The sequence below is a fragment of the Terrapene carolina genome, unplaced genomic scaffold (genome assembly GCF_002925995.2).
Source record: "Terrapene carolina triunguis isolate 2854851 unplaced genomic scaffold, T_m_triunguis-2.0 Scaffold146, whole genome shotgun sequence".
NCBI classification, from domain to species: domain Eukaryota; kingdom Metazoa; phylum Chordata; order Testudines; family Emydidae; genus Terrapene; species Terrapene triunguis.
Window position 1 is genome coordinate 847,687 of NW_020664497.1, and position 26,093 is coordinate 873,779.

The window sequence follows — 26,093 nt, forward strand, 5'->3', positions numbered from 1 at the left end:
ACTCCTTATTTTCCGTTCATAGGGCACTACATTGTGAAACTTAACATTAGTGGGGTGTGTATCTCCAACTAAATATATACCCCAAATAAAAACCACAGAACAGAGGACCAAAAAAATGCCACTAAATAATGGAGGAAAAAATGGTGGTTAAAGGCATATTTTAAAAATTAATAGTTTGGTCTTACTGAGGGCAATAAAAAGGAGCATAAACTTTGGCAAGTAAAGTGTAAAAGTACAATAAGGCAGGCTAAAAAAGAATCAGAAAAGCGACTAGCTAAGAATGCAAAAAACTAACAGCAAATTTTTTTACATCAGAAGCAGAAAGCCTAACAGTCAGTGGATGCACTGGACAATTGAGGTGCTGCAGGAGCACACAAGGAAGACCAAGCCCATTGCAGAGAAGCTAAATGAATTCTTTGCATCGGTCTTCACTGTAGAGGAGGTGGGGGAGATTCTCACACCCAAGCCATTCTTTTTAGGTGACAGATATGAGGAACTGCCCTAGATTGAGATATCAGTAGAGGAGGTTTTGGAACAATTTGTTAAAATAAACAATAAGAAGTCACCAGGACAAGATGGTATTCACCCAAGAGTTCTGAAAGAACTCAAATATGAAATAGCAGAACTACTAACTGTTGTATGTAACCTATCACTTAAATCAGCCTGAGTAACAGATGACTGGAGAGTAGCTAATATAACACGTGTTTTTTAAAAACAGCTCTAGAGGCGATCCTGGTAATTACAGGCCAGTAGGCCTAACATCAGTACTAGGCAGACTGATACTTTTGTTCTTTACTATAGTTTCAGCCAGACACATAGGTGAACATGATACAGTGGGGAAGAATGAACATGGCTTTGGTAAATGGAAATTATGCCTCACCAATCTATTAGAATTTTTTGAGGGTGTCAACGAGCATGTGGACAAAGGTAATCCAGTTGATATAGTGTACTTGGACTTTTAGAAAGCCTTTGACAAGTCCCTCGCCAAAGGCTCTTAAGCACAGTAAGCAGACCTGAGATAAGAGGAAAGGTCCTCTCATGGATCAGTAACTGGTTAAAAGATAGGAAATAAAGGATAGGAATAATTGCTCAGTTTTCACAGTGGAGACACATAAACAGCAGGGTCCCCAAAGGAATTGTACTGGAACCTGTGCTGTTCAACATAGTCATAAATGTTCTGGAAAAAGGGGTGAACAGCAAAGTGGCAAAATTTGCAGACAACACAAAATTACTCAAGACAGTTAAGTCAAAAACTGACTTCAAAAAGTTACAAAGGGATCTCACTAAACTGGGTGACTGTGCAACAAAATAGCAGATGAATTCAATGTTAAGTACAAAGTATTGCGCCTTCGAAAAATAATCCCAATTATACATACAAAATGATGGGATTTAAATTAGCTGTTATCACTCAAAAAAGAGATATTGGAGTTATGGTGGATAGTTCCCTGAAAACATCCGCTCAATGTGCAGCAGCAATCAAAAAAGATAACCGAAGGTAAGGAGCCATTAGGAAAGGGATAGATAAGAAGACAGAAAATATAATGCTGCTATATAAATCCATGGTATGCCTGCACCTTGAATACTGTATGCAGTTCTGGTCACCCCATCAAAAAAAAAATATTAAATTGGAAGAGATGCCAGAGGAGGGCAACAAAATGCTTAGGGGCATGGACCTGCTTCATTCCAAGGGGAAGAAAAAATACTGGGATTGTTCAGTTTAGAAAAAAGATGACTAAGGAGGTTATGTTAGAGATCTATAAAATCTGAATGGTATGGAGAAAGTGAATAGGGAAGTGTTGTTTACCCCTTCACAATAACACAAGAAGTAGGGATCACCTGATGAAAATAATAGGCAGCAGGATTTAAAACAAATATAAGGAAGTACCTCCCACAATGCACAATCAACCTGTGGAACTCATTGCCATGGAATGTTGTGAAGGCCAAAAGTATACGTGGGTTCAAAAAAGAATTAGATAAGTTCATAGAGGATAGATCCATCAATGGTTGTTAGCCAAGATGGCCAGGAACACAACCCCATGCACTGGATGTCCCTAAACCTCGAATTGCCAGAAACATCTGGCACTGGCCACTGACAACAGGAAACAAAGAAATGGGAAAGGAGGACAGAATGCACCGCAGGCTGACTCAACAATTCAAATCTGCCCTTCCATAGGGAAATGCCTGCCTCAACTGTGACAAGAGCTGTGGATCAGGGATTGGTCTAATTAGCCACCTGTGATAATTGGCTATCATTTTATGGAAGATAATCATCCTTGAACTCTGAGGGATTGTTGACTACTACTTGGCTAGATGGACCATTGGTCTGGCCCAGTATGGCTGCTCGTAAGGTTTTTGTGTGTGTATGTTTGATGATTCCATGAGTTATCTGTGTGTTGGGGGCTCAAATATTGGCAAGTTCTCCCTTTTTACTGACTTTATTTATCATGATTTTTTTTGTCTTGGTGTCTCTCTTCCCTCTTCCTACCTAATTGCACCCATTTAGATCCGTGGACATCATGTGGCTCAGCTGGATCCCCTAGGAATCTTGGATGCAGACTTGGATTCATTTGTTCCATCTGATTTAATCACTACTATTGATAAACTGGGTGAGAACTTCAAACTACTTTATATAAATCAATATGTTTGGCCAGAGGCATGTCTCGTGGTACAATGTATCCTCTGGAGAGAGTCACTAGGCAAGATAATTACAACTGAGTATTTTGTTTTTCTTAGATAGGACAACTATTAATTAGTGAAATGTTCCTCTAACCTTGTGTATTATTTTATGATAAATCACTGTGACTTTGCTTTGATTGTGATACGTTTTATGTGAATCTAACCATTGACCACTCCTCAGGGAAATTTGAAAATAGAGCATTCCCTCATTCTTGCACTACCTATTTGTAGATGCAGCTGTAGCTCATTGTTCAAGCTTGGGGAGATTAAGCATGCTTTTAGAACATTAGGGAATAGAGTGTGGATTGGCTGATGAGATGGTAATATATAATGTGAATTTGGCAATTTGAACAGATATATTGCAAGAGGATGGCTAAATCATTCCAGTGAAGCTTCTCCCTTCGCAGTTGGTTGCCACTGCATGGTATTTAGTTGGAACTTTTATTGTGGGGGGAGGGGAGTATGGGGGACAATGGAATTAAGAACAAGTGCATAGTAAATGAACAGTTACACAATGCCCATGGTATCTTCCTACTGTATTAAAAGGATAGGAAACGATCATACACAGTGCATGGTTCTGGACCACATCTAAAGCGACTAATAGATATAGACATTTCTATAATTGCACATCACTCTGGTTTGAGTGCTATGTGGCTGAGATCTTAATTGTCAACTGAATCAAATTCAAAATGCATCCTATTCATTGTTATATAAGGGCTAGTTTCTAATAATTATTATCTTTAGTCATATGGTCTTATTGTTATGACTTAGATATTTCCAAAAAACATATTGGCCTGAAGAGTGATATTATAAACATGCTAAAATCTTAATACAATAGTTCAGTGATTGATACTTCTGTGAAATAGCAGACTGCGTTTCCATGAATGAATCTTTTCGTGAATGATACAGGAGCTACATATTTTTAAAAATAGTTTTGATAAGTTTTGTGAATAAATGAAGAGATACCCAAACTAGTGTCTTAGTCCTCTCAATATGTATCTCATCTTCTTTTCTTAATTAGAAGAATCTGTCCAAGCTGTAATAGAGATTGTAAATCTCAGTCTTGCAGTCATCACTTAAAAGTGTCTTAGAGCAGCGGTTCTCAAACTTTAGCAACCCAAGAACCCCCATTTTGATTTACAACTTTTCACAGGCCCCCAAGCCCCCTGCTCAGCCCCAGGCCCTGCCCCCCCTTCCCCCAAGGCCCTGCCATGCCCCTCCTCTTCCCTGCCTCTTTCTGCCCCCTCCCCTCTGAACGTGCCCCATCCCTGCTCCTCCCCCTCCCTCCCAGAGCCTCCTGCACACCACTGAACAGCTGTTCAGTGGCGTGCAGGAGGTGCTGGGAGGGAGAGGGAGGAGTTGATCAGTGGGGCCGACGGCCCTGGACATGACTCCCTGAACCGGACTCCAGCTTGAGAAATCCTGTCTTAGAGGAATAATGCGGTGTGTCCTGGTTCTCCAGGAATTGCTTTAGCTTTCTTAGATGGCATTTGTTTCAGAGATGAAGCAACATGATCAATATAGTAGCCAGTGTTTTGAAAAGATAAAGAAATGTTAGAATAAAGTGCACCTGCTAAAAAAAATCTTCTATCATTGGAGCCTAAAATCTATCTTCTTAGTTGTCTTAAAGGTAGATAGGTAAGTTGAATTTAATTTCTGATCTTTCTTTTTTTGTATGGGACAATTTGGACAGGAGATCAAATATGGTGCAAAGAGTGGATAAGCAGCATTCTAACAGATCTCTACTTTATTTTACATCTGTAATCCTCTTGGCCCTTTCCTCTTCTAGCCCATCATCTCTTTGGAGGAGAGTGGGGCTTTCCTGTTGCTGCTGTCTTCGAGTGTGGGGGGAGAGCTGGCCAACATTGGCCTGCCCACAAAATTTCTAAAGGAGAGCCATGCAGTGCACATTCCCATCTCCATGTATTTTCTTTCTTATACTTTATATCTCTTCCCCTCTCCTTTTTTTTTTTTTTAAGTGACCCATGTAGCTTAGGGAGAGGGTAAGAAGCAGATGGTGTTAAATTGGTTAGAGTGATGTGCAGGAGGAATGCTGCTAGCCAGTGATATCTCTTAGCTCTGCACTCCAAAGGCCAGTTAGATAAAACCCTGTAGTATTCTAGGCTAAGGAGAGCAAACAGATAGTTCAGATGTTTTTTTATTAGATCTAAAGAATAGTACCCAGTTCTAGCTTTTAGTTATGCATGAAACAGTGTCATTAATAATTCATTCTGGGGTGGCCAAACCTTTTGTCATGTGCCCAGTCATTACAGTCAATCTATGAGCCTAAACTGTCAAAGGATTTCTATTCTCTCTGGTTGATGCATTATTTCCCCGGACTTTACCTTTGCTTCCCTCTTTGAAGTTTGTGTGTGTGTGTCTGTGTGTTGCTATTGGGAGATTCCGTTTTTCTCTCTCTTGTAGTCCCTTCTGCTACCGGGGTGGCAGTAAAAAGCTTGAGGGCACTTCATAAAGGCCTGCACCTGCCCTACACAGAGCTTTGCTGGGCACTGACAAGTGAAGCACTATTATGAAAGCTTGGTGAGGAAGCAGAACTGGACTGAGTTTAAAGCCCAGAAAGTCATGTAATAAGTAAAGCTAACTGAGATGAGTCCCCCAGAACAGAGAGACTCCCAGTTTTCTGGGTGATATGATCATCTTGTGAGGGTGAGAGCCTTTCCTTCCCAGCCCCCTTTCAGGAGAGGGAGAGACAGGTGCTGATCTATTTAAAATGGGTCTGTCTTTAATAATGAAAAATTAAAAAGGTGAGCAAGAAGGCAAAAAATCATGTCTGTCTTGCTAAAATTCATCAAGAAACCTGGTGCAATACTAGTGCAATGGATCCATCATATGGGAGTTAGTGTTGCAGAGAACTCAAGTTCCATTTCCTCCACCAAAGCAATGGTTAATGCTAGTGGTGTAAGTGACCATCTGGAGAAAGAAACGGATATGACTTTAACCTCCGTGGAAAAAATATTTGCAATACGTTTTCTTACTTCATTCTTGTGACACTATAAATGAAAAAAAAAATCCTACAGTGACAAGATCTGGGTGGAAGTTACATTATGTAGAAAGCCCTTTTTCCTGCTTCATTCAATCTAACCATCTCTAGCCCTCATGGGTCATAAGATTATTGGACTTGAAACCAATTATTGGTCCAGGGTTCAATATTGTCCATCCTGGGTCTTAGGTGAGTGTAATTTCTGTGTATAAATTTCATATACTGGATCAAAGCAGGAAATATTTCATGCACTCTTAAAAAAAATGGTAGCTGTTTGATTTTTGCTTGGAGGTTTGGAGTGTTAAAACAAGTCCTAAGGGGATGGATTAATGGGCAGAGTGCAGATGAGGGAGTCAAAGCTACATGTTAAATGCAGGTTATTGCATGGCTCTCGCTGCCTCTCATGGCAAGTGTGTCCGTATAATCTCTCCATAATTCCAGTGAGTTTGGCTCATTTTGTTTTTCCTCATTTGATCATCATCTTTAAGGAGATTCAGTTTGTCTGGATCAGTTTTTCAGATTTGCTTGGCCAAAGGTTGTGTGTATAAGTGCTCTGTAATTTGGACTCATCTATGCCCCAGTGCCTTTTATAAGAGAATTCCAGAAGTTTGCTCTATAATCACTTTCTTAAAAAGGGTTACGCAGAACTCGTGGGGTAACCCAAGCATGGAGGATGCCAAAATAACTGCAGCCCTGCAAGGGAGTTTTAGTTAAGCTTCTCCAGGGGAGCATGATTTCTGCTAGAGCAGAAAGAGCTGAAGAAAACCCATTCTTAGTCCTTGGGGAGGCTCCCTTATCTGAGGCCTGGTCTACACTGGCGGGGGGATCGATCTAAGATACGCAACTTCAGCTACAAGAATAGCGTAGCTGAAGTCGACGTATCTTAGATTGAATTAAAATTACTTACTTCGCGTCCTTGCGGCGCACCGCAGCTCCCCCGTCGATTTTGCTTCTGCCTCTTGCTGAGCTGGAGTTCAGCAGTCGATGGGAGAGCGATCGGGGATCGATTTATTGCATCTACACTACACGTGATAAATCAGTCCCCAATAGATCGATCACTACCTGCCAATCCGGCGGGTAGTGTAGACGTACCCTTTGTCTGCTCTCTGGTACAAGCAAAATAATTGATATGCTAAGAGCTGAGAAGTAATAATATCTGTATTATTAAATTAATATAAAATTAACAAAATATAGGTAATTTAAAATTAAAATCCTTGCATCACCTTATGCTATGTGCAGTCTGCTACTGCTGATTATGGTACCTGTTAGAAATGCAAGGCACAAAAAGCAGCTGTAGATGGGGGGGGGGGCTGTTGTCATAGGGATTGTGGGAAAAGAGGAGGCTTCCAACCTAAAACAGAGGTGGCAGAAATACTTAGTGTCACCTAATATTAATGTTTAGGACATGGAGCTTTGACCTACCAGGCAGGGGGGGTGGTCTATATCTTTTGTCATGTTAATCACAGACTAGATGACAGTAGAGGTGACTTGACTGACCAGTCTCTGGTGGGTTTATATGAGAGCTCAATACTCGGGCAAGGTGAAGAAGGTGCATTACATGCATTGTCAGTGGCACAGGTTAGTGGCTTCACAGGTGCATGCTATTAGCTAGCCTTATGCAGGTCAAGGAGCCATTCTGTGATTCCTTCTCAGTAAAGTGACACACATGTTGCCTTGAGGGGAGTGCAGGGTTTTTCCCCCTCTTGGGATGATTTCATTTCTCTTTGTTGTTTACATTTTCTATAAAAGGAAAGCCTCAGGCACTCAGGATCCCAGCTGTATTATCTTCATTGTGAAAAATAGTCTGCACTTTAATCAAAAGTGAGAGGTCTTTATTTCCTCCAATATGAGACACCATCAGAACCCTGATGAATTTGGCTCCCAGACTCATGCATTGCATGTGAGAGATTAGTTTATGTTCTCATTCTCAGCCTGCTGGGAAGAGAGATGGCAGGAAGAGCACAAAAGTCCTTCAGGGCAGTGGTTCTGAACCCTGGGTCTGGCACCCCCTGGGGGGCTGTGAGCAGGTTTCAGGGGGTCTGCCAAGCAGGGCCAGCATTAGACTCTCTGGGGCCCAGGGCAGAAAGCCAAAGCCTCACTGCATGGGGCTGAAGCCCGAGGCCTTGAGCCCCACCACCCAGGGCTGAAGCTGAAGCCTGAGCAATGTAGCTTCGCAGGGGCCCCTGTGGTATGGGGCCCCGGGCAATTGCCCTTCTTGCTACCCTCTAACGCCGGCCCTGGCTTTTATATGCAGAAAAACAGTTGTTGTGACACAGGTGAGGAGTGGAGTTTTTTATAGCATGTTGGCAGAAAGAGAGAGGTTGAGAACCTGTGCTTTAGGGTATCCAGAGCATACATGAACCTTAGCATGACTTTGAGTACAAGATCAGTGCAGACTATTGGCATGGCTTCTCTGAACCTCAGAAATAATGCTATGTGAAATCCTGGGCATCTTGGAAAAACTAACAGGAACGTGACATCACAAGAAACAGGAAGGGATGGCATGTTTATAAGTGATGGTGGCATGTAAGTGTGTGTCTGGTGGGATGTAGGATATGAATATGTTAGCAGAAAAAGGAAGTTGGAGGGTGTATGATGGGATTCCCAGGATCACTGCTAAGTGTTCCCCAGTAGTTCCTGATAGACCAATAGGGAAACTTACGAAGAGCCTCTAATGACCGCACAAGATACTTGAATATCATGGCCAGCAATACATATCTCCTGTATGTAGTGTCCCATGCATCAGTTCCCTTTAGGAGTTATATTTACAATATAACTAGTTGCGAGAACACATTTTGCAAAATACTAATGCCTAAAAATACCTTCAGTGAGGCTTAAGTTCAAAGGTCCCTATCCCTTTAAACCTGAAGTGATGCTGTAGTAAATATGCAGTGCTGAGGTAAAAGACACAGCTGTGCTATTTGTGTCCACATCACTTCTATTACATGTTCCATTGTTCACATGACAGCACATGAAAATCCTACTAAGTTGGAGAGTGAGTCAGCAAGGAAACAAATAAAAGTAAAGTTGGTGGCACTGCGTTCTTTGCTTTAGTGTTACAGACTCCAAACTAAATCTCCTAAGTACTAGTAAATTGAACTGATTCAATTCTATGTGTGTCTGTATATGCACCTTTTTCAAATTTAAAGTGAAAAATGAAGTGCTATTTATCTATAGTTACCATTTTTACTTATTTTACTTCTTTTAAATGAAAAGATTACGTATTGGTAATAACAATATCAATGAACTGACACTGTGGCATGGTAAGTAGTGCACTGAGTTTCATAGTGGTTTGGCCTTTAAATTGCTTAGTTCTCTTCCCCCTTCTAGAATTTGAACATTGATCCCTTTTTTCTTTCCTTGTTAACTCTTAGATCTCTGGGTATTATTCAGGCTGTCAGTCAATGAATGCGAAAGTACTTGCTTACAATTTGTGTTCAATCTGTAGTGGGTTAAGATTAAGTTTCCTCGTGCAGAACCTTCACCATGTACTTTTGAGCCATGCTGTGATGCTTGTTGGTCTTGTTCATACCTCATTTCTTGGAACTGCAAAAGATAGGTTAAAGATTGGCAGAAACTGATTTCTTGGCCTTGGCAGGTTCAGAGATCCCTAAATCAAGGGTGGAGATGATGCATTCTTTTCACAGTACTTGGCCTTGAGAGAGACTCTGATTTATAAACCATCTGGTTCAAATCTGAAGTTATTGGTAGGACTTCTGTTACTAATAACAAAGCCAGGGTCAATTTCACCTCCTAACATTAAAATGAGACCCTAAGATGTTTTCCCCTGTGGGCTTCCAGGTCAAATGTAACATAGATAAGCTGTTTGATGGCAGGTGTAAAATAAATTGATAATCTCAGTGAATATCCCCATCTTGTAAACTAATTGGCATTCTAGTTGGCAGTCTCAAAAGCCAAGGACTGAATGTGTGTTTAATGCAATTATAGTCCAGCTTCTGTTGCATCTCTGATAAACACGTATGTTATTCCTTCAATCTGGATTTTCTTCAATCTGTATAATTACTTCTGATTTTTGCTGCTGCTGCTATTTTTAGGCAATGGGGACAGTAATTTATTGTATTGCCCAGTGGTTGTATAAAAGCATTCTATTGGCTAAAAGGCTACTAATTATTTTATTTGTCATGATCTTACTTATAGACTTTCTAATTTTTACACTTTTAGGTTGTAGGAAGAGTTTCAAGGAATACAACTTTATGGACCTATCATTGTTTTCAAAAGAATATAAAGAGAGATTTTAAGAGGAGAATTGCCAGAAGTACCTGGAATGAACTCAAATATAATATGTATTTTTGTGTTCCCAAAAATACATTGGGCACACACACAAAAATAGTAGTAGTAAGGGAATTGTCCAGTCCCTCCCTGAAAAAGCTTCCAGTTTAAATTTAGAAATTACATCAGTGAAGATCATAAAGTAAAAATTTGTGAAGATAGGACAAGGGTTATGGTGTGATGGGTTAACCTATGTATGCATCTTGAATCTGTTTAAAACTCTTTTTTTTTCTTGTATTGCCACATTTCATGGCAGAAGTGAGTTAAGATGAAATTTTAAAAAAAAAAACAAAAAAAACTAAAGTAATAGGAACTTGGAACATAGTGAAGGTGCCATATTATTCCCCATGCTGAAGGTTTTCTGTCACGTGCAGCCTTCCATTGGAATATTGTACCGCTTGCTTGCATAGCAGATACCAATCAATAGATGAGATTTGCTCCTTCATCTGATAAACATCTTGAAAACTCTGCCAATGTGCTTGTTAAATATGGATTTCTCCACATGTGTGGTGTGCATTACAATCTGGCAATTCAAAATATTTTCCCTTTTCCCAAAGGGTAAGGTTTGTTACAGCTTGCTTAAACTTTCACTGTGTATTGTCTTGACCAGGACATACTGCCTCTTTAGCTTTTGCTTTTTGTCTCCCCGCCCCCTCTCACCAATTGACACACTGTAGGGCTTTATGGTTTGCATGAATCTGACTTGGACAAGGTTTTTCGATTGCCTACAATCACCTTCATAGGAGGAGATGAGACTGCTCTTTCTTTACGAGAGATCATCAAGCGGCTGGAGGTCAGTGTGGTGATTTATCTTGTGTAACTGCTTTCATCCAGATGGAAGTGAGCTGCTGTTGTCAGTTTGTATATTATGAAATTGGTCCATCCCACTTCAGTTGATAATAGGACACATAAGAGAACGTCAAATGGCATTAAAGGTGACCTTAGAGCAGTGGGTCTCAACCTGCAGCCGAATCAGCACAGAGCTGCAGCCCATGACACATCTCAGGGCCATACAGGTAGTATTGGATGCAGCCCACATAATACATTGTGGGCTACGTATGCGGTCCTCAGTGGTAAATAGGTTGAGAACCACTGCCCTAGAGTTTTTATAAATGGTAGAAGCTGTCGGGTCATCTTTCAAATGCCCCAAATAATCAGAGTAATGGAGGAGGTGGTGGTGGGCCATGCAGCATAATACTAACATAGGCCCTATTCCTGCAAAGGGATCATGCTAGCCGATTGCTTTGCAGGATAAGGGCCCTTAAAACATTCCTTTTTGTTTTCTTTGGGTCTGTCAGAGACAAACTCCTTGTAGGCCACTAGCTTCCATTCCATGTATTTTCCCAGGATGCATTGTGAGCTCGATCCTGCAGCCTTGACATCACTGTGACTCTTTCCTGTGTAATGATTTTGGGATTGGGCCCTAAACTCACCTCAATATAGATTAGAAATGGCTTGTATGATAGTGGCTTCCCCCCCACTCTTGCATAGTTACATTTTTTTCCCAATAGCTGATGTAATTATGCCGTATGAATTCAGTGAAACTCGAAATGTTTAACAAAATAATGCAGGAAGAACCCAAAATGAGAAAAGAGAACATTAGAAATGAATCAGTACAGTGCCTGATCTTGCCGGATGCTCCTTTGAAGTACTGAATGCTCTCACCATTGGCTCTTCAGCACTTTGCAAGATCGGACTCATAGCACATACAGGGGCACTGTAGGGGATCCATTGTCATTTTCTACATTGCAGACTTAGAATGTATCTTTTCAGTTTGCTTTGTGCCTGTCTGTCTTATCTCCCTGCTATTTGTATGGCAATTTAAAAAATGCCAGGCTTTTTAAATCTATTTGTACATCACATATTCATGAAACAAAACATGCTATAAAGGGAAAAAAATCATTTAATTGCAGAAGTTTGGATTGGCTTTGTCAACATTATCACAATCAGACTTTCTTGTATATTTGGATTTGGTGCTTTTTTTTCCTGTAAAAATCTCTGTATTAATTAATCTCTGAAGTTAATCTCCTATTAACTTCCTCTTTTATGTATAATATATCTGTCCAGTGAACATATCCTCTAAAATAATAGAAAACTTATAAATACACACAATGACAAACTAAGGAGTTACTTCCAAAATATGTTAATTTTTCCATTATCAAAGACAAAATTAGGTTACTTCTCTTACCCTCTCAGTGTGGTTGGAAATCTGAAACTGATTCCTAGCCTTTTAAGAATTGACAGCTATCAAACAATTTACATGGGGCTTCATAAATATCTTTTCACTGTCTTTATTACTTGATTTCAGGTGATTTTTTTTAAACCCTTTGGATATATTTTGATAATCGATTTGAATTTTTTCCTGGAGCATCCAAAGCAATGACTGTGATCTGTCTATAATTTTTTTTTGTCAGTTAGATGAACTTCATCAATTAGTTTAGTGCATATATATTGACCTACTTTTAATGGTTATTACCAGGTGAGAAAAATCTTCCAGATTCCAAGTGTCTGAAATATTAGTTTCTGTGTTGAAAGTTTGTGGGGCTTGGGAACAGGCAAATTTAGGATTTAGTAAAAGAACTGAATTGCTTACAGCCCCTAGGAAGAATTAATACAAAGAGGAGGGAAATTGCATTTTAATACAGGGAGGTGGTGGGAATGATAATGTAAATAAACTATTTGCTTTAATTTTAAAATATCTGTCCTACTTCTCCCAATCCATGAATTCCCAAAGTTGTAAGTTTCTGGACTTCATGTTTCACCTCCTAGAATACGTACTGTCAGCACATTGGACTGGAATTCATGTTCATCAATGACGTGGAGCAATGCCAGTGGATCCGGCAGAAGTTTGAAACTCCTGGTGTCATGAAGTTTACAAATGAGGAAAAACGGACATTGTTGGCTAGGCTGGTGCGCTCCATGAGGTATGTTGGGGTTTGTCCAGCAACGTTTTGCTTTCTGTTTCTTTTGAGGGGAGGAAGGGATCGGTCACATTCTTGGGTATTTCCATGGCTTTTGTAACACAGTTAGCAGCAAATTCACTGGTTTGTGTTGGAGGTTTGGGCAAATATTTTAATAAACCAATCCATATAAATAGGTTAGTTCTTTTCAGACAAACTATGAAGAGTGGCTTTGAATGCTGTTGCTGAGCTTTCCCAGCCAGTCTTACCTTCTAAAGTATCTGATTGTCCACGATACTCTGTGTACTTTACCCCACTCTGGTGCCCCAAAACTGAAAAGCCATTGTAACTGGCCCTCTCAGAATTTCCCTGGTGTGAGGAGAATCCCCAGGCGGTGTGTAGAGTAGATGTGCTCATCCTGTATTGGACATAGGTGTCATGGCCAGGTTATCCCTGCAACCAACTGATGCTCTACTGCCAGAATGGCCCCTTGGGGTCAGGACAACCAGACATAACTTAGCGCAGTGTTTTTCAAACTATGGGTTGCGACCCAGTACTGGGTCACAGCATGTAAGGCACTGGGTCACCTTGTTCTGATCAGCACCGCCGACCGGGGATGTTAAAAGTACCGTTGGCAGTGCTGCCCAGCCAAGGCAGGCTAGTGCCTACCTTTTCCGACACCGCACTGTGCCCCGGAAGTGGCCAGCAGCGGATCCGGCTTCTAGGCAGGGGGGCCATGGGGCTCCACTTGCTGCCCCTGCCCTGAGCACCGTCTAATGGGAGCTGGGGGGGCAGTGCCTGTGGGCGAGAGTCGCACAGAGCCAGTTGTGCACCTCCGCCTAGGAGACAGACCTGCTGCTGGCTGCTTCTGGGGCGCAGCGCGGTCCATGGTGCCAGGACAGGTGGGAAGCCTGCCTCTGCACCCCGGTTGCACCGCTGACCGGGAGCCACCGGAGGCAAGTCCATGCCCCAACTCTGTGCCCCAATCCCCCGCCCCAGCCCTGAGCCCCCCCAAACCTGGAACTCCTTCCTGCACCCCAAACCCCCCATCCTCAGCCCCACCCGAGAGCCTGAACCTCCAGCCCAGAGCCCTGACCCCCTCTTGCACCCTGCCCCAGCCCTGAGCCCCCCCAAACCCAGAGCCCCTCCTGCACCCTGCCCCAGCCCTGAGCCCCTCCAAACCCAGAGCCCCTCCTGCACCCCAAACCCCCCAGACCCACACCAGAGCCTGCACCCCCAGACCAGAGCCTTGACCTCATCCTGCACCCCAAACCCTCATCCCTGGACCCAACTCAGAGCCTGCACCCAGAGCCCTGACCCCCTCCTGCACCCCAACCCCCTGTCCCAGACCAGAGCCCCCTCCCACACCCTGAACCCCTCATCCCCACCCCCAGCCCAGATCCCTGACCCCCTCCTGCAACCCAACTCTTTGCCCCAGCCTTGAGCCCATCCCATATCCCAAACCCCTCATCCTCAGCTCCACTGGGTCGTGGGCATCTACAATTTTCTGCAACTGGGTCCCCAGAAAAAAAGTTTGAAAACCACTAACTTAGCGCACTTCCCGGGCTTCAGAAAGCTGTACCAGGAGAGAACAGGATTTGGAAGCATAAAGGTAACTTAAAGGCATGTCTGTTTCTCCTCTTCTGAGCTATGCCAAATTCAGCTCTACCATGGCACTCTGTCTGAATCCACAGACTTTTTTCATCTCCTGTCTGTTTAGTGACCTGAATTTTAAGCAAGTTGAAGGAGGTGTCTAGTTCCCAGTACACTGAAATCCACATCTCAACAATCACTCCCCCCATTGGCACCCATGTTGACTGTCTCTGTGGCAAGGTCATAGAGTCTGAAGGCCACCCTACCTTCTTGCATGAGGAGCGAGGCTTGCTGCCCATTCTGTACATGGTTATCCACAGGACAGGACTTCATTTCTCAGTGCTGGCCATCTGGCGACTTTGACAAACACTGCAGTCAGCACAAGATAGTGACACTGATTTAGAGAGTGATTAATGGGAATATGTTTCTTTACTAGATTGTTCCCCCCCCCCAAAATAAAAGAGGGAGAGGCAGTAGAAAGCTATTACAAATGAAGTTTCAACAGAAGGTACTGAAGTTTTTGTCACTGTCTGTGGTGTTTGGCAATATTTTCAGTTGGGGAGACAGCAGTGCATCATTCTTGTCCAATTTTAAATGTTAATGAAACAGAAAGGAATTTTAGTCAGACACTTAATAGTCAGGTGAACATGGCATTTGAGTGACAGGTTGTTAAACAACTTGTCTGTGTGATGTTTCCTCATTTATCTTCCTGATGCAGAAATTTGCATTACTTCTGCCTGTGTAAGCTGTGGAGGGACCTGATTTTGGCCAACAGGAAGGAGCCAAACACTTTACCAAATTTGTTTTGTCTATGGAAAATACAGAGAGAAGTATTTAGATGAATTACTGTCCCAGCCAGCTGTGGACACAATTCCTACTGAAAAAGGTTGAAAGTGCTATATCTATTGCTGTACAAAATCTGCTTCATACTCTGAGTTTGCAGTCCTGTAGCTCAGGGGGCATTATCATGCTAAGAATCATATATTTTTTTAAATGTTTATTCCTTCACGTGTTGCTAATATCACCTTAGATTTTAGAATTCAGTTTTAATAATCTAACGTCTTCTCATTTGTTTACTGATAGATGTAGAAATGGCACCTAACTCAATTTTTTATTTTAGAAAATATGTCCATTGTATATCTCTGGAGACTCACACAAATGATAAACACAGGCAATGTTAGGCCCTGATTCTCCAGTCTGATTCATGTGTCCAGACTCTAATGGCTGCACACAAGCTGGCGGGATCAAGGACTTTCTAGGCATGTCTGTCTCTCTCCCTCCCTGCTTCTCATGTACAAGTTCCCTTGGTGTTTAGTTTCACAGTCTGGCAGGGAGGATGTGTAAATCTAATGAAAACTGCTACTTTAAAAAAAATGCAACAAATCACTCTGTGTGTGTGTGTGTGTGTGTGTGTGTGTGTGTGTGTAAAATACATTTTTTGTGAAAGTTCAACCTGAATTTTAGCTAATTCAGGGAAAATTTTAGGTTATTAAAGTTTGTTTTGCATAGATTTTATATATATATATAGATAGATAGATAGATATTTTTTTTTCTTTGGTGAAACTTCAACTTTAACAACCTTGGCCTGAATTAACTGCCATTGTCCCTTGAAGGGTGTGATGAGACTACCAAATTGATTGTTTGGGAAGTTTCTGACTGGCTGGTTCAAATATCCTGTGGACCTGGACGTTACATCTAAGATGTCAGACCCTAGGCAACATGTCCTTTTCTCTTCTTCAGAATATAGACTGGTCAGAATCTGATCAAAATACTAATAAAGCCATAGAACACCCTTCTAGTGGCAGTAACCAAGTCATATGTTTCTTTAGATGTTACAGGCAGTCCTTCAGGTGAGGTGCACTGATACCTCCTTACTATCCACATACGAGCATACTGCCCTCTTGAACTGCCACAAAGGATTTGGTTTTCCAAATGCTATTTTAGAACCCAGATGTTACCAGGGGAAGGGGAAGAGAAAGCTTTTGTTCTTATTTTAGTGATTGCTCATGTCCATTCCACGTTAGATGTGCGCACACTGTGTGTACTGTGGTCGGAAATTTTCCCTCAGTGGTATCCGTTGGGCTGTCTCTAGCTCCTTCTGGTGCTGCATGCTTATGCACCAGTATAAGGGGCACTGTCGGCCCTGCACCCTCTCAGTTCCTTCTTACCGGTGTTGTGGAAAAACGACCACGTGTTGTGTTTGGATCAGAATTGCCTGAGGCCTCTTTATTTTCATGCATGCACGGGGGGTACCAGTGAACTGGCAATCCCCCCGACTACAGATTTTCAAATAGCTTATATAGCATAAAACCACAATTAAGTAATGCATACTTTCTTATCAACATTATTGCCATATTTGGAATACATTCCCCAAAAAAGGGAATATAGCTTAGCAAGCTTTCCTGTTTTTCACAGTCTGCCCCTTTGCGGTTCCCAAGCTTCCCCCAAAACTGTTAATAAGCCATTATGAATCATAGGCCTTGTGATTATAGATAGTTCTGCTTTTGTACTTTTCCTTCATCCTGCCTCTAAGAACCCCTCTTCTCCAATAAACTTAACTAATGTTCAGGTCTGAACCAAAGTTCAGGCCCTAGCAAATTTTTCCCCCACACCGGCCATGACAATTGCTGGAACAACTCCTTGTGCTTTGGCAAGACATTATTCAGTGGTTTCTCTTTAGCATAGTTAATTAGTCATCTCACATGAGATGTCCATTTTCTTCCTTAAAGGATTAGGAAGACTTTACCCTCAAATTCACGAACCAATTCTGCCATGGGACCTAAATCTAGTCCCCCTCATGGGCCCTCCCTTTGAACTGCTAGCATTGTGCTCACTGCTGTATCTCTCCTGGAAGGTTGCTTTCCTGGTGGCGTTACCTCAGCCAGAAGGGTCTCGGAAATCAGGGCCATTACGTTAGAACTACCGTACACGGTATTCTTCAAGGACATGGTTCAACAGTGCTCTCACTTGGTATTTCTTTCAAAGGTAGTCTCGTGGTTCCATAGTAACCAGGCTATTTTCCTGCCAGTTTTCTTCCCAAAACCATGCAGGAATTCAGAGGAGCAGCATCTCCACTCGTTGGATGTTAGACATGCCCTAGCCTTCTACACTGAGATGACCAAGCTGTTCCGTAAATCCACTCAGCTCTTCATGGTAATAGCAGATAGGATGAAAGGCCTACCAGTTTCAGCCCAGACAATCTCATCCTGGATAACCTCCTGTATTCGTGCATGCTACAAGCAGGCAGGCGTCCCACCTCCTGCCATCTTGACTGCCTACTCAACGAGAACTCAGGCCTCATCAGAGTTTCTGGCACAGGTCCCGATCCAAGACATCTGCAGAGCAGCAATCTGGTTGTCAGTGCATTCCTTCTTCTCCCACTATGCCATCACCCAAAAGGCTCAAGATGACACCTGGGAGAGCAGTATTGCAATTCTCATGTCCATGAACTGCAAGCCCCCCTCCTTGGGTACCACTTGTGAGTCACTTAATGTGGAATGGAAATGAGCAATCACTCGAAGAAGAAAAAAACGGTTACTAACCTTTCCGTAACTGTTGTTCTTCAAGATTTATTGTTCATATCCATTCCACAACCCACCTCCTGCCTCTCTGTCTGAGAAGGAACCGAGAGAGTGAAGGGCCAGCAGTGCCCCTTATACCTGCACATAAGCATGTGGCACCAGAGGATGCTAAAGCCAGCCCAACAGATACCACTGAGGGAAATTTCTGGTGACAGTGCACGCAGCACGCGCACACCTAACATGGAATGGACATGAGCAACACATCTCGAAGAACAACAGTTACGGAAAGGTTCGTAACCTTTTTTTTCCATATTCCCATGTGTGGATGAAGGGAGACAGGAAGGATAGGAGGTTGTGAGGAGACCCTTTTAATGTTATCAATTTGTGACTGTTCTATCACATGCAAGGCTTTAATACATGGTGAACACAACTTATCAGCCTTGTCCACCTATTGCCTGCATGCTCGTGAACATTTCCAACTTATGTTTGGTAAGGAAACTAGGATACTCAGCTATTTCTAAACATATATAACCAGAATCCCCCTGACCCTGACGCAAGATGTCCGAAATGCAAAGTGTCATTTTGAAATGTTGAAAATGCTTCCAAAGTCAGTGGCAATGTGCTCTGGTAAATACACTTGCTAACTGGAAGGGAAGGGGGAAGTTACCCTGTGCACTATTGGGTTAACATCAAGCCCCAAAAGGATGGAAAATCGCAGATACAGCTGCCATTTTAATTCACCCCATTGTCTAGAGCAGGGGTCGGCAACCTATGGCACGCGAGCCGATTTTTAATGGCACGCCAAGGTCCTGGCCGCCAGTCCCGCTCAGCCTGCAGCTGGCCTGGATGGACGGAACCCCGGACCGGCAGCAGGCTGAGCGGGGCCAGCGGCTGGAACCCCGGCTGTCAGGAGCTGGCGGACGGAACTCCAGACCGGCAGTGGGCTGAGCCGCTCAGCCCACTGCCGCTCTGGGGTCCTGGCCGCCGGCCCCGCTCAGCCCGCTGCTGCTTTGGGGTTCCGGCTGCCAGCCCCTTGCCAGTCGGGGTCCTGGCCGCTGGGACCCCGGCTGGCAAGGCGCCAGCAGTCGGAACCTAAAAGTGAAAGAGACCTTCTAAAAACGTTAAAATGTATTACCAGCACGCGAAACCTTAAATTACAGTGAACTTGGCACACCACTTCTGAAAGGTTGCCTACCCCTGGTCTAGAGGGCTTATGCTCAAGGAGCCAGACCCTCTACTTTTTGTAAATCAATGTGGTTCCATTGATTTCAATGGTGCTATCAAATTAACATCAGTTCAGGATCTGTCCATTGCTCTTAAGGTTCTACACTGTCTTAGATCTAAACTGTTGGGTGAGCTTAGGAGAGTTTTCTGGCAACATTCCATTTCACTGCTGTTATGGCTTTTAAGTTTTAGATCAGAAGGGAGGTAATCTTCAGCATTATACTTGGCGCTGAGTATTAATGGACATTGTGACATTATTAGGCCTTGCATTACACTGATGATGTAACCACTAATGTTATTTCATGGAGATTTATTTTTCTTTGAGTTCAATATCTTTAGGTTTTATAAATGATCCTTTCAGCGTTTGTTAAAAGCCACTTTAACTGTGTGCAGTGCCTCTGGCCCTAACCCATTAAAAGATGGAACAACATAGAACTGTCAGTAAAGGACAGATTTTTATGTCTGTAGTTACTGATTCCTGAGGCATAGATTCCAGTGTAGCAGCTCCTGGCAAATTACCAGCTGTTACATCACTTAGTCTCAGGAGCTGTGCCACTGAATAGGGTTTCCAAGATTTCCTTTGGAATTACATGTTTTCTGCTGCAATTTTTTATGCTGCCATTTCCCTTAACTGCTCACTCATTGTTACTTCCAGAAGATATGGGACTCTCTTTTGTCTCCTCTTGGATCTGCAGGGTGGTTTACCCTTCTGACGTTCTGCCTGCTTGTGAGGCTTTCCCCATTGTAGTCAGTGGGAACTTCATGCATGTAGGGAGAGCAGACTAGAAAAGTCAGAATCTGACCTGAGATTTTTGCCGTAATTTCTATGGTTTGATTTTGTTCATCATAATATTTTCCAAGTGTCAGGATCAATTCACAAAGTGCTGGTGAGAACTTTTAAAGGTGGGCGAGAGAGAGAGAGAGAGATCCTTCCTCTTTTATAGACTTATTTTCCCCCAATAAAATTAGTGCTCTGAGAAATATGAGTATGTATTGAGAAGTCTCCTCTAAAATTACAGTGGGCATCTTATGTTACTTCTCCAAATGCCCTTCAGTTGATTGTAAAAAAAAAAAAAAAAAAATCACCATCTGATGCATTTCCTTAACTTCTTATTGCTTTTCTCTCCCTATTTTGGCAAGATTTGAAGACTTCCTTGCCCGCAAGTGGTCCTCAGAGAAGCGCTTTGGTTTAGAAGGGTGTGAAGTAATGATTCCTGCTCTTAAAACCATCATTGACAAATCCAGCGAAATGGGGGCTGAATATGTAATAATGGGGATGCCTCACAGGTAACTGTTCATTTAAAATAAAAAAGGCAAATAATAATGGACTCATTTGCACTGTGTGGTATACGCTGCTTTAGGTTTCTGGCCCCTTTTAGAGACTGGGAATGTGATGTTATTAGGGAGGTTGGTAAAACAGGTTAGTTATCCCAGCTAAAAGATATATTGAGTATCAATATCACAGAATCCTAAGGGAGCTATCTCTCAGTGAGGGGCTAAAGCTTTCATCATGGGAGACTAGTCAAGTATCTGCTTTGAAATAGGAAGTGAGTCTGGCAGGCATTATACTTCATTCCCCACTGTGGAGAGCTTGGAATTGAGATGTGGGAAATTGGTACATTCTATCTATACTCTGGAAGGCAGTGCCAGGAATGGGGACACTATTGACGAATAAGATCTTAAACAGGCAGGGGCAGAGTCATTTAAAAAGGGGAAATAAACATCCTTTTATTTAAAAAGTGAGATGCACATTTGCTTCTGGGATTTCTTTGGTTCCCAGGTTTCAATCTGCTACCGGTGGCAATAGAATCAACTTTGAAAACACTTTAGTATTTGAAACATAGATGCTGAGCCACTGATTCTTGTTGAAAGGGTCGTCAGTTTTCTCAGGTGGGAGAAAGGGTCCTTATAATTCAGGGAACCTTAAAAGAAGGGGTAGGAAAAATCAGCAAACAATATATTATATTTATCATAGTAGGAGAAAGGGTTCATAACTATTCCATGCTATTTTCTCATAACCTTGTACTAGGAGCTACTTTTCATACTCACAGAATGTTATATTAATTTCACAAAACTGTGGGGATTTTTTAGCTAAGCATCAAGAAATGTAAAATGAAGGAGCTATACTGTGGTAGCAATAAGCCACTCCAGGGGGCGTTAGTTGGCTACTGGTGCTTTTTTTGGCCTTCTGCCTTGCAACATGACTGAAGCAAGCAACAATAGCCAATTAATACACAGCCCACTGTAGCTTATTGCTATAACCATTAATTAAAATATATTTTCAAAGGGTCATATCCTGCCTGCACTTGGGTGTGCGTGAGAGTAGCTCTGCATGTGTATCTGAAGGCAAAATATGGTGCCTCCCTCCCCCCAAACAGCCAAAACAAGTAAAACTCCCCCAGTCTCTCATCTGTGATAATTGTCAAGTAACTGGTCTAGATAATAGCACTCTACTGATGGCATGTTAGGGTTGTGATAGAAACCCACAAAAGAAAAATCTCTAGCTTGCAATTAAATACCTAGGCACTATGGAGTGCCAATGGAGATGCAGTAGGGACACACTGGTGTGTGGGAGGGGTGGGGAGTGGTTGGAGGATTAAGGGACAGTATTTTAGATGTTTAAAATACTTTTTTTTTAAATTTCCAAAATTGTATGGTAAGATTTCATCAAAGAACCTTCTATTGTTGTTTAGAGGTAGGTTGAATGTACTGGCCAATGTCATCCGAAAAGAGTTGGAGCAGATCTTCTGTCAGTTTGATCCAAAACTTGAAGCAGCTGATGAGGTAACATGCAACTTTATTACTGATAGAGAATAAGTACTGAATTGTTCTGGATGTTCTTGTCCATGTAAATACACAGTACTAGGAACTATTAAAGTGCATAATTTTGTTTTGTAAAGTGATCAGAATCAATGGGGTTCATTGGTAACTTTATTCTTTACAAAACACTATAGCACATCTTTCAAATGCAGAAAGATTCCTAGTCATTAACTCTAAACAGTGAATTCGAGTCACAGGGTATCTCTCTAACATAGTTTGTTTTAGCTCCAACCATCTTCCTCTATTTTGCAGAGACAAGCATGTTGTCAGTGCTTAGTTAATAATAAGTGTTGTGTTCTGACCCTGAGGTATTAAAACAGAAACAAGTGTTTAAAATTTGAAATTATTTTCAATAAAAATAACATGCAGCGTGACACATAACAGCTAGCCAGATTCATTTTTCAGTATGAAGTGGAGATTTTAAATGTTGAATTGGAAGTAGTTTGTATGGCTGGTGTACATGAACCTTGACTGTCTCTGTATGTTAGGGGTCTGGGGATGTAAAATATCATTTGGGAATGTACCATGAGAGGATCAACCGAGCAACAAATAAGAACATCACTCTGTCGCTTGTGGCTAACCCATCTCATTTGGAAGCAGTAAACCCTGTTGTTCAGGGGAAGACCAAAGCTGAGCAGTTTTACAGAGGGGATACAGAGGGGAAAAAGGTAAAATTACAAGCATGCTAGGATAACTTTTGCTGGTGTGTGTATGTGTATGTTTTTCTAATAGCCAATTTACAAAAGTTTTGAGCTGCAGAAGTGGGAGGTACTTCAAGACACTGAAACTTTTCTTTGTGTAATTGGATATGTTGGCCTTTGAGCTAAACTAATAATTTTAAATTAGCACAGGGTAAAAACTTCCTAATTCTCTGACTGATTACCAGGTTGATTAACTTAGTTCCTGAACTTGGAAACCTCAGATAGGTTGTAACTGTCACTCAGTTGGGAATCAAACAAAGCAGTCTGAATGCAGACAAGCATGCGTGTTATGATTTCTTACATTTTTTTTTAATTTGAATTGTGGTCCTTCCTAGGAAACCCAGTCATAGACCAGGGCTTATGGTGCTGGGCATTGTAATAATACATAACAAAAAGTTCATGCCCTGAGGAACTGACAATTACACTTTTTGTTACCTAATGCTTTTTTTTCATTCCTCCCTTATCTTAGGTCATGTCCATACTACTACATGGAGATGCTGCCTTTGCTGGACAGGGAGTGGTTTATGAAACCTTTCATCTCAGTGACCTCCCATCATACACCACAAATGGCACTATTCATGTTGTGGTCAATAACCAGGTGAAAAACAGAATTTCTTAAGCTATTTGGGTCTAATGATTTCCCATATATTCCTTTGTTTTATTCTTGTCATGATAGATTATATATACCAGCCCTCTTTCATTGACTAGAATGATTATAGCCTGAAAATGGTCAGCACATCTGGCTGTGCTCAGCGTAGGAGACACGGATTTTGTGGAACCCAAATGAGCATGTAAAAATGATGCATTGTGTTAGATCAGGGGTCAGCAACGTTCGGCACGCGGCTCGCCAGGGTAAGCACCCCGGTGGGCCGGGCCAGTTTTATTTACCTGCTGACGCAGCAGGTTCGGCCGATCGCGGCCCCCATTGGCCGCAGTTCGCCATCCCGGGCCAATGGGGGTGGCGGGAAGCCGTGGCCAGCACATCGCTTGCCCGCGCCGCTTCTCGCCACCCCCATTGGCCTGGGACAGCGAACCGCGGCCAGTGGGGGCCGCGATCGGCCGAACCTGCCGCGTCAGCAGGTAAATAAAACTGGCCCGGTCCGCCGGGGTGCTTACCCTGGCGAGCCGCGTGCCGAACGTTGCCGACCCCTGTGTTAGATGAATTAAAGAAGAAATTACCTTCCAAAGTGAAAAGCCTATAATTACTGTCATGTAAATAACTATGTATTAAACTAAGACTTCAAGCATTCAAAACAAAAGCAAAAAAAAACCCTTTCTCCCACATATTAACAGAAGCTTGTTTTTTCTTAGATTGGTTTCACCACAGATCCCCGAATGGCCCGCTCATCTCCATACCCTACAGATGTTGCCCGTGTGGTCAACGCACCCATATTCCATGTGAATGCTGATGACCCTGAAGCAGTGATGTATGTGTGCAATGTAGCTGTAGAATGGAGAAACACATTCAATAAAGATGTGGTTGTAGATTTAGTAAGTACTGGGTTAATCTTAACTCTTCACTTTGCATATTTTATGCTAGTCTTTTAAAATAAGTCAGTAATGTCAAATATGTTACTAAGTATTTATAAACATTGCTGCGCTCATTGCATTTATTGGCTTGAATGCGACACTTAAGCAGTTTTCCCTACCTTACATTACTACTTGTATTATAGTACTGCCTAGAGCAGGGGTTCTCAGCCTTTTTCTTTCTGAACCCCACCCCCCACAACATGCTATAAAAACTCCATGGCCTACATGTGCCACAACAACTGTTTTTCTTCATATAAAAGCCAGGCCCAACATTAGGGGATAGCTAGCAGGGCAATTGCCTGGGGTCCCATGCCACAGGGGCCCCCGCGAAGCTTAGTTGCTCAGGCTTCAGTCCCAGGCAGCGCAGCTCAGGGCTTCAGGCGGTGAGGCTCCGTGGCTTCATCCTGCTTGGTGGACCGCCTGAAACCTGTTTGCGGTTCCCCAGGGTCTGTGGACCCTCAGTTGAGAACCGCTGGCCTAGAGGACCCAACCAGAACCAAAGCCCTGTTGTGCTAGATGCTGTACCCAAAAAAAGAGGGAGCCCTTACCCCAAAGAGACTTATGTTGATTTTAATGTCTCTTTGAGCAACAACTTTAATGCCTTAAGCCTATAAATCTCTAGAAAGCAGGAAATGTTAAGGGATTAGTTTCATGTCTCTCATTATTGACAGATATGAATCTTCCCTGTGTAGGTTTGTTACCGAAGGAGAGGCCACAATGAAATGGATGAACCCATGTTCACCCAGCCCCTGATGTACAAGCAGATTCACAAGCAGGTGCCAGTGCTGAAGAAGTATGCTGACAAACTGATTGCAGATGGGACTGTAACACTACAGGAGTTTGAGGTACAGTATGTCAGCAGAACTAGAAGGCCGTTTGTGATGCTGTTTGCAGAAGGAAGTGACTGCATGCTGTTTCCTTAACTACTTTTTGCTTCACTACTTTGTTGCCTTCATTCTATGCCTTTTTCTGACTGTCTGTCTTGTTTTGTTTTACTTTAAATAGAAAATAGTACTACTGGAGAAATGTGTGGCAGGAGATGAGCTTAATTTTCATTGCTTACCTGACATAAGGCTTAAAGATGGAGAAAAATTGATTATTGTCTCTAACTGATGAAGCTGAGACACTTGTGTTGATCTGCTATGTACATAGCTACTGTCAACCTAGGAGGACTGGAAATGCTGTGTAGTAATTAAAATAATACATGGTACCCAGAAAAAACAGGTTCTCCTCAATTCTTAGACTGATACAGTGATAAGGTAGGGCTGTTAAGACTGTTTAATATTAGCTGTGTCAGTGCTTCAGCAGCCTTTGAAAATTGCAGATTAGTATGATTTAAAGAGCTTAAGTGGAGGGGAGATACAGGGAATCAGAATTCACCTCCCTGCCTTGGATCTGTGGGAACACCAATTCAGAGGTGTCTGAATATTCGTGATTATATCGACAGCATCTCTAATCATGGGAGCTTCTTGTTGGAGCATCTTATGTAATTGGCAATTGTAGGCAATATGCTGATGTTTACTTAGAATAGGATAAAAACTCATTAGTTTTGTGCCTCAATTGTATTGAATCTGTTGCACTCAGAGTTCAAAGAGATAAGTCTGAACTACCATATAAAAATTAAATCTGTATTTTTTATTATATAGTTATTCCTATTAAACTGGCTAACTCTTTATATTGTACTTTTATGCTTGTGGAAGTGGACGTAGTAGTAGTAGCACTGTAAAGCAAGGCATTGCATGGGGAGACTGTGTTCCAACTTTTTAGGAACATAGGATTCTAGATTGAACCAAAGATCACTGAGTCTGGTATCCTGCCTTAGGCAAAAACTGTGCCT

General features: G+C 42.3%; 1 protein-coding gene across 1 annotated transcript in view; it reads left to right on the top strand.

Moving 5' to 3' along the window:
- The window catches only part of OGDHL (oxoglutarate dehydrogenase like), an 88,826-nt gene that overhangs the window by 19,806 nt on the left and 42,927 nt on the right, over window positions 1–26,093 (top strand). The window contains exons 3-11 of the mRNA XM_029912004.1: window positions 2,504–2,606; window positions 10,645–10,760; window positions 12,737–12,891; window positions 20,346–20,492; window positions 21,899–21,989; window positions 22,514–22,693; window positions 23,196–23,324; window positions 24,038–24,217; window positions 24,949–25,101. Coding sequence (XP_029767864.1) covers window positions 2,504–2,606; window positions 10,645–10,760; window positions 12,737–12,891; window positions 20,346–20,492; window positions 21,899–21,989; window positions 22,514–22,693; window positions 23,196–23,324; window positions 24,038–24,217; window positions 24,949–25,101 — 1,254 coding nt within the window. The remainder of the gene's footprint in view (window positions 1–2,503; window positions 2,607–10,644; window positions 10,761–12,736; window positions 12,892–20,345; window positions 20,493–21,898; window positions 21,990–22,513; window positions 22,694–23,195; window positions 23,325–24,037; window positions 24,218–24,948; window positions 25,102–26,093) is intronic.